Source organism: Rhamphochromis sp. 'chilingali', assembly GCF_963969265.1.
Source record: "Rhamphochromis sp. 'chilingali' genome assembly, chromosome: 3".
Classification (NCBI taxonomy): domain Eukaryota; kingdom Metazoa; phylum Chordata; class Actinopteri; order Cichliformes; family Cichlidae; genus Rhamphochromis; species Rhamphochromis sp. 'chilingali'.
Genome location: NC_137931.1, coordinates 29286139 through 29298723, shown reverse-complemented (window position 1 = coordinate 29298723; position 12585 = coordinate 29286139). Strand labels below are relative to the sequence as shown.

Here is a 12585-nt window from a genome sequence, read left to right as displayed (position 1 = left end):
CAAGCTAGGCGGCTGGCTTCAGCAGATCCCAGGAACAACATCCGAGATCTCTGTCCAGAAAAGCACAGTTCTAGGAACAGCAAAGATGCTGTGCAGGACACTCAAGCTACCAGACTTCTGGTAGGGTACCTTAGATTGAAAGATAAAGACCCCTGCAACTCAGTATAGTACAGTATAATACTACTCCATTCAACAAGCAACCTCTAACCCTGTAAGATTGTTTTAAATAGTCTGGTCAGAAAGTTCACTGCTCTGTCTCCTAGATATCGCCATACTGATACGAGTATGTCATCTGGACTGCCTTTAATCCTCTTTCTAGCTGCCATCACTTCTACCTTACTAATCCTCTGCACTACCTGATTCTAAACTAGATCAAGATACAAATCTTTTTTTCATCCTTCCTCACACATACACGTCTTTTCCTTTGCTTTTGCTATTTTTCTTTTGCTATACACCTTCCTATACCTTTGTCTTTCTTAATTTCTATAACTAGCCCCCTTTTCCTTTGTTAACCTCTTTCTTTCAATATTTGTGTGTATATTGTAATTCCATTATAAAGTAGAGATGGCACGATACCAATTTTTTATGTCCGATACAAGACCGATATCATAAATTTGTCTATCTGCCGATACCGATATGAATCCGATATAGTCTATTTTACAATCAATAAAACTGTTTTGTTTTTTTTTTATATCTTGCTGCATTTTGTATAGGTTCATACCCAAATTTAAAAAGACAAAACACTAAAGCTATTCTATTACACTCGTATGCAAAAAATACACTGCACCCAAAATATTTCGCAGTTCAGCAATACTTTTTTTTGAAGGACGGGGATAAAGGGCAAAAAACAAACAAAATAAGCAGACAAAAAATACATATATTGATCACCTTGATCGCCTGTTAATTAAGAAAAAAAGAGAAAACGAGCAGAAGGAAAAAAAAAAGAGCAACATAATAAACAACATCACGATGATCTATGGGAATATCACAGCATATACTAAATATTAAACATTATTGTGCAGCACATAAGATCGACAGCGCACAGTGTGCTTTGAGGTAGGAGCCAAAAAGGGTGTAGTTTGTGTGTGTGAGCACCCGTGTGTACACCTGTGAACATGAGCGTGCTTGTATTTAAAAGGTTCCTTCATGTAATGATCTGCTAGAGGGTGTGGGGAGCCACAGACCCGTCCTCCAGGGCATGAAGCAGGTATGGAGGAGATCAAAACTCCAGACATCCAAAGGCCCTCAGAACACAAGAGACCAAGGAAGACCAACAGAGGGGCAGCCGTGTCACTATCCCAGAAAGAGCTGAGGAGAGCCCCAGATGAGGGGTCACTCAGCAGCCGCGGAGCAGAAGCCACCACTTCCCCTGCCTACTGGCAGGGGAAGTGGTGGCGAAGATAGGCCTCCATACCTTGGAGGGCCTGAGATGTCCCTAGAGAGGTGGCGTCTGATACCCAACCTGACATACTGTTTAGACACAGACATACAGGCACACACAGATACAGACATCCATTCCCACCCTCATTCTCTCATATGCAATTACTCAACACTCACCCAACGTGGAGACAGACATAAAGAGACACTGTACACACAATCACACTCCCCAAGCGTACTCTATACCCCAGATCTAGGTACCCTTGCCCCTGGAGGGGGGAAACTGCACCCAGACCCAGATAGTGTTACCCTTTTCCCTGGGGTGAAGAGAAGCAGACTGCCCCGACTCAGGAGCAGCAGGGAAGCCCCACATTCCAGACCCTAATCGGATGGCCAACTCCTCCTAGCCTCCCCGCTCCAACAGGCAGCAGAGAATAGGGGTGTGTGAAGACTCCAAACCTCCCTCCGCCCGCTCATATGTAGTGTTGATGCATGTGTGTTCTAAGGTGCATTTATACTGTTCAGTTCAGCAATACTGATCTTTTTATTTAATCCTTTAGCAGAACTTTAAATCTTAAGTATTTAAAGTAATATTCAAAACGTATTTTAAAATGCATGTTTTATGCAGATTTCTAAAACTCTTCTGAAAGAAAGAGTTCTGAAAAAAGAAGTGCAATATCAGCACAAAATAATGTTTATAATTCACAACTTAAAAAAAAACCCAAGTTGTAGAATGGACCCTTTTATACTTAAAGTTTAACATAAATAGACATCCAGAGTGTAAAGCAGTACAAATCAATGCAAACACAGCTTCATGACATCTTTTATCAAGATGAATGTCAGTGTAAGCTGCTTCTATCACATTTAACCTTAAGTTGAATTTTATATAATTTCGATACAAAACTTAACACAAGTATGGGGGGGGGAAAAAAGTGTTTTTCATAGTTTTTTTTTTTTTTCTCAAACCAAGAATCTGTTTAACCTGCAACTCTGTTCTTTTCAAAGTAAAACTTGACTCTAACCATTGTATAGTCAGACTTAACAATCACAACGCACAGATGTCTCTGCTCCACATATCAGTTGTTAAGCTTAACGTGGGAATGCTTCACAAACATTCAGAGATGAACTTACACACTTGCTTTACTTCTCTGGGATAGCTTTCTGAAATGCCGGTTTGAAAGCATGTAGCGAGGTTGCAAATGCTTTCATTGTGAAGTAACGCCACACCGCCAACAGGTCTCGCACGCAACAGCTGCTCTATCATGTGACAAATACTGCTCCGACGTGCTAAGGTCACTGCCTGGGCTATGCCATGTGGCAAGTTTTGTGAGGTGCTTTTGTGATATTTAATGGATTGGGTTACATTTTTTATTTCTCACCCATATCCGATCCAATAATTTAGGAAAATATTTTGTTTTTGTTTTTTTATAAAGATGATAAGCTACGTCCTCTTCAGTTCCAGTCCATTTAATTTCACAACCCTTCTCCTGTCCTTCTATTTAGCAGTCCAGCACTCGCAGGGTCCCCAGGTTCTCTTTAACAGCTGCAGCACTACTTCTCCCATACGGGTTAACTGGATAGAATCATTTCTGTTCATTATCGATCATTTCCTCACTTTCCAAAAATAACAAATTTCCCCACATTTTTTTAAAGGAAGCATGTTTACTCTTTATCATGGACGTGAGTTTCTCCAAAGCAAGGGATTTTGACAATGTCGATAACCAAGTTCTCAAGTGTGGTCTACTAGTGGATCTCCATGATTTGGCTATGCTGTATTTCGCCTGTAGCAGGCAGAAGATTGTGGTTTTTTGGTTAACTTTTCTCAGCTGGATTTCGGCGGGGAAAATTCCTAGGATGCATAGTTTAGGGCATAGATTCAATTTGACACTTGTGATATGTGCAATTACTTCTAAAACTTCTTTCCAAAACTTTTGGATTTCTGAGCATTCCCACAGGCAGTGCATCAGTGTGCCTTTTTCCCCACATTTAACACATATGTCCGGAGTTTGGGGGTCAAATTTGTTTAATAATGTTGGGGTAATATATGTTCTCATTAACCATTTGTACTGGATTAGTTTAAATTGAGTGTTTATAGATTGTGTTTGGGCTTTCAAGCAAGCTTTTTGCCATTCCTCTGTAGTTATTCTGCACTCTAAGTCTTGACACCATGCAAGTCTTTCTTTTTCTGAGGATGTTTGAGAGCCCTCTCTGAGGTTACTGTAGAAGCGAGATATTAAACCCTTCTTCAGCTGATGGTTTATTGCTATATCCTCTAATGAGTTTAGAGTGGGCAATGTTGGGGATTTTTGGGTTTTTGAAATGAAGCTTCTAATTTGGAGAAATTTAAAGAAATGTTTGGTTGGGATGTCAAATTTCTGTGTCAAGCCATTGAAACATAGTAAGGTATCCTTGTCAAATAGGTCTGCAACTTTACACAGGCCTCTGTCGGCCCACATTTTAAAGCCCAAATCTTTCCAACCGGGTTTAAAGGCCCTATTGCCCCAGATAGGTGAGAATTGGGATAGTGCTGGCATTTCATTTTTAAACTTGAGTGCGTCGAACCACACACGAATGGTATTTTTAACGAAGAGGTTTGATGTATCTTTCATCAGATCTTTATACTTTGCAGAGTACAAGTACGTGCTGAGTGGTAAGGGGGTAGTACTTGTCCTTTCTAAATTTACCCAGGGTAGGGTTGTTGTTGAAAACCAGCATGAGGCCGCGGAGAGCTGTGCAGCCCAGTAGTACCGTTTGAGGTTTGGAACACAAAGACCTCCCCTGTCATACGGAAGATATAGTAGCGAAAGACGCAGTCTGGCTCGTCTGTTATTCCAAATGAATTTAATGAATATTGTTTTTGCCTTTGTGAAGAAGTCATCTGGAGGGCTGAGAGGAATGACTTGGAAGAGATATAGAAATTTTGGAAGGACGTTCATTTTGAGAATATTTACTCGTCCAATCAACGAGATTGGCAACATAGACCATCTATTGATTAAGTCAACAACAGAGTTGATAGTAGGAGAGTAATTTGCATGTACCAAATCATTAATTTTTGGAGTGATTTTTATACCTAGATAGGTAAAACTGTCTCTGGCAATTTGGAACGTTGTTTGAATAGGTGGTTTAGTTCTTTCAGAATGATTAAAGAAGAGGATGGCCGATTTGGATTCATTAATTTTATAACCGGAGATCTTGCCAAAGGAGTTAATTGTTTTAAGTAGCTGGGGAATTGAGCTCTTTAACTTAGATAGCATTAAAATAATATCATCCGCGAATAATCCAATTTTTAACTCAATATTATTTGTTCTAATACCAGAGATATTTTGATTGTTCCTTATCGCAATAGCCAATGGTTCTATTGCTAGGACGAAGAGAAGAGGCGAAAGGGGACAGCCTTGACGTGTACCTCTACCTAGATAGAATGGTCTAGATATGATGTTGTTAGTTCTAACTGAGGCTATAGGTTTATTATATAATATTTTGACCCAGGTCATGAAGTAACTGCCAAAGCCGAATTGAGACAGTACCTTATAGAGATAGTTATGTTCGATCCTATCAAAAGCTTTTTCTGCGTCTAAGGAAAGCAAAGCCATGTCTAGATGTTCTGAGTTTGAGTAAAGTACATTCAGTACTCTGCGAATACCATGCTGCGTTTGTCGGCCTTTTACAAAATCATTCTGGTCAGTATCAACGAGAAGATGAAGGTACCGTTCAAGTCTGTTTGCCAGTACTTTGCTTATTATCTTGGCGTCAGAGTTTATTAATGAGATTGGTCTATAAGATTCACATTTTGAAGGCGGTTTCCCAGGCTTAGGGAATACCGTTATGAGTGCATTACGCAAGGAAGGGGGAAGCTCTTTTAGATCATAACTTTCCACCAGCATGTCGTACAAAGGGGATATTAATTTGTCTTTAAATATTTTGAAAAGGTCTAGTGGAATTCCATCTGGGCCGGGAGTTTTTCCCATTTTTAATTTATCAATTGCGATCGACAGTTCATTCATAGATAACTGAGAGTCTAATTCACATCGAGCTTCTTCAAGGAGTGAAGGGGTACTTATTGAGTCAAAGAAGGATTCTAATGATTCTCGAGTCGTATCTCCTGTTGAGGTATATAGTTGTGAGTAATAGAGTTCAAAGAGTTCATTTATTCTATAAGGATCTGTGGTGTTTTCGTCTGCAGTTCTAATTTCATTTATTGTTTGTTCGTTCAGTAGCGTTTTTATGCGCCATGCTAAAAGTTTTCCTGCCTTTTCCCCTTGGTCATAGTAGGTCTGTCTCAGTCTAATGAGTCCTCCTGAGGCTTTCTCAGTAGTTAATTTATCATATTTTGCTTTTAATCTTAAAAGTTTTTGTTGGTTTTCTTTAGAGTCATTCAGGTTTATCTCAAGTTCCATTTCTTTTATTTGACCTTCGAGGTCCAACATCTCAGTATAATTTTTATTTGCTTTGCTTTTGGTGTAGCTTACCATCTGCCCACGAATAAAAACCTTAAAGGCTTCCCATCTTACTGAGGCTGTGGTTTCGGATTTATTAAAGTAAAAATAGTCATCAATATTTTTACCTACATATTCCAAAAATTTTTGATTTTGCAGCCAGTGTGGTTTTAAACGCCAAATAGGGTTACGTCTAAAAGCTGTTGTAACTGAAAAGTTAAGCGTAGTTAATGAGTGGTCAGATATAAGCACACTTTTATATGAACAGCTGTTAATTCTGGAAATAAGAAAGTTTGAAATCAGAAAATAATCTATGCGACTGCGGCTATTATGACTGGCTGAGTAGCAAGAGTATTCTCTCCCTGTTGGATTTCTTAATCTCCATATACAGTGGGGCAAAAAAGTATTTAGTCAGCCACCGATTGTGCAAGTTCCCCCACTTAAAATGATGACAGAGGTCAGTAATTTGCACCAGAGGTACACTTCAACTGTGAGAGACAGAATGTGAAAAAAAAATCCATGAATTCACATGGCAGGATTTGTAAAGAATTTATTCGTAAATTAGGGTGGAAAATAAGTATTTGGTCACCTCAAACAAGGAAAATCTCTGGCTCTCACAGACCTGTAACATCTTCTGTAAGAAGCTTTTCTGTCCCCCACTCGTTACCTGTATGAATGGCACCTGTTTGAACTCATCATCTGTATAAAAGACACCTGTCCACAGCCTCAAACAGTCAGACTCCAAACTCCGCCATGGCCAAGACCAAAGAGCTTTCGAAGGACACCAGGAAAAGTATTGTAGACCTGCACCAGACTGGGAAGAGTGAATCTACAATAGGCAAGCAGCTTGGTGTGAAAAAATCAACTGTGGGAGCAATCATCAGAAAATGGAAGACATACAAGACCACTGATAATCTCCCTCGATGTGGGGCTCCATGCTAGATCTCATCCTGTGGGGTCAAAATGATCATGAGAACGGTGAGCAAAGATCCCAGAACCACACGGGGGGACCTGGTGAATGACCTGCAGAGAGCTGGGACCAAAGTAACAAAGGTCACCATCAGTAACACACTACAACGGCAGGGAATCAAATCCCGCAGTGCCAGACGTGTTCCGCTGCTGAAGCCAGTGCATGTCCAGGCCCGTCTGAAGTTTGCCAGAGAGCACATGGATGATACAGCAGAGGATTGGGAGAATGTCATGTGGTCAGATGAAACCAAAGTAGAACTTTTTGGTATAAACTCAACTCGTCGTGTTTGGAGGAAGAAGAATACTGAGTTGCATCCCAAGAACACCATACCTACTGTGAAGCATGGGGGTGGAAACATCATGCTATGGGGCTGTTTTTCTGCCAAGGGGACAGGACGACTGATCCGTGTTAAGGACAGAATGAATGGGGCCATGTATCGTGAGATTTTGAGCCAAAACCTCCTTCCATCAGTGAGAACTTTGAAGATGAAACGAGGCTGGGTCTTCCAACATGACAATGATCCAAAACACACCGCCCGGGCAACAAAGGAGTGGCTCCGTAAGAAGCATTTGAAAGTCCTGGAGTGGCCTAGCCAGTCTCCAGACCTCAACCCCATAGAAAATCTGTGGCGGGAGTTGAAAGTCCGTGTTGCTCGGCGACAGCCCCAAAACATCACTGCTCTCGAGAAGATCTGCATGGAGGAATGGGCCAAAATACCAGCTACTGTGTGTGCAAACCTGGTAAAGACCTATAGTAAACGTTTGACCTCTGTTATTGCCAACAAAGGTTATGTTACAAAGTATTGAGTTGTATTTTTGTTATTGACCAAATACTTATTTTCCACCCTGATTTACGAATAAATTCTTTACAAATCCTATCATGTGGATTCATGGATTTTTTTTTTTCACATTCTGTCTCTCACAGTTGAAGTGTACCTCTGGTGCAAATTACTGACCTCTGTCATCATTTTAGGTGGGGGAACTTGCACAATCGGTGGCTGACTAAATACTTTTTTGCCCCACTGTATCTTTAAGATTAAATTCCGACATAAAGTGTTGTATGGCTTGTCTAGATTTTGGGTGGGAGGAGTCTAAACCTGATGATCTATCAAGCCTAGGCTCCAGGGTACAATTAAAGTCCCCCCCAATAATAATCTCACCGTGGAGGGCTGCAATAGAGAGGAATAGATTATTATAAAAGCTGGGGTCGTCAATATTGGGGCCATATACATTAACTAATATTAAATCTTGGTTCAGTACGGAGCATTGTAGAATAATGAATCTCCCTGCAGGGTCCAAGATGGTTTTTTTCATACACATGGGCACTGATTTATGAATGAGTGTTGCCACTCCTCTAGCATATGTTGAGAAGTGGCTAAAGAAAACCTGACCTGGCCATCTCCTCCTTATCCGGTCAGTTTCACTCGCGAGTAAGTGTGTTTCTTGAATAAAAACTATCTTTGGGTGATATTGTTTTATTCTATCCATTACTCTTTTCAGTTTAATATATTTCCTAAGGCCTCTTACATTCCAGGAAATTAGTTCAATATTTGAATAACTACTCATACAGTTTGTGCCCTTAGTGACCTGGGTTTGACTACATCTCGTCTCTCCTGTCGAAGCTCACAAATTCTTATTTCAAGAGCACTATACTTTAAAAACAATCTCTTATAAACAAAAAAAAAAACAAAAAACAACAACCCAGAGACCTCCCATGGGTGTAGGTCTCAAAACCTTCCCCCCCAAAGTCATTGCGGCTTGGTTATGCATCAGATCCATGTAAAGGAGCTGATGAAGCGTCCTCATGATTGAAGCTTCAAACTTAGGTCCGACCATATTAACTAAAGAAGTGGCCACACAATGTAAATGAATGAAAAGATTTAAACATAATATATCTAAGGCCATCTATATCATACCTGTACACCAGCAGCCATTGTATGTCCAATTTGGAATTGTTCATCAGAGTTACACGTATTTGATATGGTAGCGTTTCTGAGTGGGCGTGAAGTTTATCCCTCGTTTTGTTGCCGGACTTTTCGTATGAAATCTTCCACCTCCGCTGGTGTGTGGAAAAGGAGCCTGTTGTCATGTTGGAAAATCCTCATTTTTGCTGGAAAGATCAGTCCGAAGTTTATGTGCATTTCACGGAGTTGTTGTTTTACCTGGTTGTATTGTTTTCGCTGTTTCTGGACCTCCGTTGACAGATCAGGGAAAAACATAACGTGATATCTGTTGTGCGTTATTTTTCCCTTCAGACGTGCCGCTCTCATCACCCTCATCTTGTCTTGATAATTCAAGAATTTCATGATGATCACACGAGGTGGGCCAGTTGGAGTGTTTCGGCCTTGTAGCCTGTGTGCTCGTTCAATGATAGGTGGGGATAGGAGCGCGTCCCGTCCCAAAACATCCATTAACCATGTTTGCAAGAATATTGTAATTTCTCCTTGTTCAGTATTCTCGGGTAATCCAAAGAGTCTCAGATTGGATCTTCGGCTTCTATTTTCGAGGTCATCCACCTTTAGCTGGAGTTCCTGAAGTTTCTTATGAAGGGAAGCCTCTTTACTTGTGAGAGAAGAGACATCGTCTTCAACTTTACTGATGCGAGTTTCTGCTGAGGTGAGCCTCTCTGAAAACACTCCAATTACGTCTTTTATTTCTTGGTTTGATGTTAAAACTTCTTGCAGTTGAGCAGTGAAGTGAATTTTCAGCGACTAAATTGCGGCCAAAACACTCGCCTCGGTCTGTTGGGAGCTAGCTCTAGCTCCTTCCATTTTCTCGGTTTCAGGTTCGTTGCTAGGATCGTCGTCTGATCCATCCTTTCCGGCTGTTTTAGGCTTGGACCTATATTTAGTCGGCATCCTGGCTGTTTAGATCAAAGCAGAAGCTTAGGTCGGTGAGGCAGCCGCTAAGAGGTTGGCTTTTAACCGCTGTTTAGGCGTACTTAAAGGACGTTGAGGTCGGAGCTCGAAGTCTCACTACCGTTCAGGTGGACGCCATGACCCCCGATCCAATAATTTAGGTCAGTATCGGACCGATACTGATACTGTATATCAGATCGGTCCATCCCAATTATAAAGCCTTCTTGTCTTATTTCTTCTGTCCAGAGGATACGCCAGCCACCTTCTTCTGAGTTTCCTTCACAGCATCAGCTGTGCTTTTATAGTTATCTTGTAACTCTTTCCTACCACCCATAGCCTGACTCATTTCCTCCCCTGAATCCTTTCCAACATTCTTTCTTCACCATTTAATCCTTGCCTTAGCATTCCCTTGCTTTTTGTCCTTAATGGCTAACAACACAGCCTACGTGTTATTGTATTAAAAAAACAGTAATTAAAGTATAATTGTTGTTATAATAATAATAATAATAATAATAATAATAATAATAATTATTGTTATTATTCAGTGAAGTGTTTACAGACGTTTTGCTGCTTTGTGTGTCTGTAGTGTGTCAGGCTGTCTGATCACAGAGGAAGGCTGTACTTCACTAGCTTCAGCTCTCAGCTCCAACCCCTCCCATCTGAGAGAGCTCGACCTGAGCTACAACCATCCAGGAGACTCAGGAATGAAGCTGCTGTCGAGTGGGCTGAAGGATCCACGCTGGAGACTGGACACTCTCAGGTATGGAGAGAATGTCTGATAGAGGAGGAAGATCTGGAAACATTTTTTGTAGATGTGACATGAACAATCACAGACACACAGCTTTGATACAGACTTTACAAATGAAAAAATGAATGCAAGAGTCAAACAGCTGGAGGAGTCCGAAAGAAAATGAGTGAGTTTTCACTGAACCTGTTTCTGGAACAGGACCCAATTCATACACATTAATGTAAAGCCTAAATCTTTTAAAGGCATCATGCAGTTTGTCTTCTCACCACTAGTAGGGAAGAAAATCACCCCCAAATGACCCAAACTACTTCACAGTTATGTCCATGACATGTTGATTATCTTGGAAGTCTGCTGACCGTCATCATTTATCTGTTTTTAAGCATTGCCGGTGTTTTTCTAGTTAGAGCAATGACATTATATACAGGGTGGGCCATTTATATGGATACACCGTAATAAAATGGGAATGGTTGGTGATATTAAAGTCCTGTTTGTGGCACATTAGTATATGTGAGGGGGCAAACTCCTCAAGATGGGTGGTGACCATGGTGGCCATTTAGAAGTCGGCCATCTTGGATACAACTTTTGTTTTTTCAATAGGAAGAGGGCCATGTGACACATCAAACTTATTGGTAATGTCACAAGAAAAACAATGGTGTGCTTGGTTTCAACGTAACTTTATTATTTCATGAGTTATTTACAAGTTTCTGACCACTTATAAAATGTGTTCAGTGTGCTGCCCATTGTGTTGGATTGTCAATGCAACCCTCTTCTCCCACTCTTTACACACTGATAGCAACACCGCAGGAGAAATGCCAGCACAGGCATCCAGTATCCGTAGTTTCAGGTGCTGCACATCTCGTATCTTCACACCATAGACAATTGCCTTCAGATGACCCCAAAGATAAAAGTCTAAGGGGGTCAGATCGGGAGACCTTGGGGGCCATTCAACTAGCCCACAACGACCAATCCACTTTCCAGAAAACTGTTCATCTAGGAATGCTCTGACTTGGCACCCATAATGTGGTGGTGCACCATCTTGCTGGAAAAACTCAAGAAACATGCCAGCTTCAGTGAGAGGGTAACACGTCATCATGTAGCAATTTCAAATATCCAGTGGCCTTGAGGTTTCCATTGATGAAGAATGGACCCACTATCGTTGTACCCCATATATTACACCAAACCATCACTTTTGTTGTTCCAACAGTCTTGGAGGGATCCATCCAATGTGGGTTAGTGTCGGACCAATAGCGGTGGTTTTGTTTGTTAACTTCACCATTCACATAAAAGTTTCCCTCATCACTGAACAAAATCTTCTGCGTGAACTGAGGGTCCTGTTCCAATTTTTGTTTTGCCCATTCTGCAAATTCTGTGCGCCGATCTGGGTCATCTTCGTTGAGATGCTGCAGTAGCTGGAGTTGGTAAGGGTGCCATTTGTGATTAGCTAATATCCGCCAAAGGGATGTTCGACTAATGCTACTCTCCAGTGACATGCGGCGAGTGCTACGCTGTGGGTTCTTGCTAAATGAAGCTCGGACAGCCACTGATTTTTCTTCATTAGTGACAGTTTTCTTGCGTCCACATTTTGGCAAATCCAACACTGAACCAGTTTCATGAAACTTAGCAAGCAGTTTGCTAACTGTAGCATGGGAGATGGGTGGTCTCGTAGGGTGTCTTGCATTGAAATCTGCTGCAATGACCCGGTTACTGCGTTCACCAGATATCAACACAATTTCGATCCGGTCCTCACGTGTTAACCTCTTCGACATGTCAATGGCTGTGAACAAAGAGAAAGTTGTAAATAACTCATGAAAGAATAAAGTTATGTTGAAACCAATCACACCATTGCTTTTCTTGTGACATTACCAATAAGTTTGATGTGTCACATAGCCCTCTTCCTAAAAAAAAAAAAAAGTTGTATCCAAGATGGCCGACTTCTAAATAGTCACCACCCATCTTGAGGAGTTTGCCCCCTCATATATACTAATGTGCCACAAACAGGACTTTAATATCACCAACCATTCCCATTTTATTACGGTGTATCCATATAAATGGCCCACCCTGTAGAGCAATGACTGGTCCTTTAATCAGCTGTCATTCTTCACTTTCATAGATGAGTTGAAATGTTCCTACCTGCTTCCTTGAACAAATTCAAGCATTTGTATTTGTCTTTTGTTAATTCCAGAGCCTTTTAGAAGTA

The 12585-nt window shown here is 41.0% G+C and overlaps 1 protein-coding gene across 2 annotated transcripts in view; it reads left to right on the top strand.

The window, feature by feature from the left end:
• The window catches only part of LOC308394517 (NLR family CARD domain-containing protein 3-like), a 44948-nt gene that overhangs the window by 27122 nt on the left and 5241 nt on the right, over window positions 1-12585 (top strand). For both annotated transcript variants that reach the window (XM_080878873.1, XM_080878872.1), the window contains exon 8: window positions 10227-10400. In XM_080878873.1, the coding sequence (XP_080734999.1) occupies window positions 10227-10400 (174 nt within the window). The remainder of the gene's footprint in view (window positions 1-10226; window positions 10401-12585) is intronic.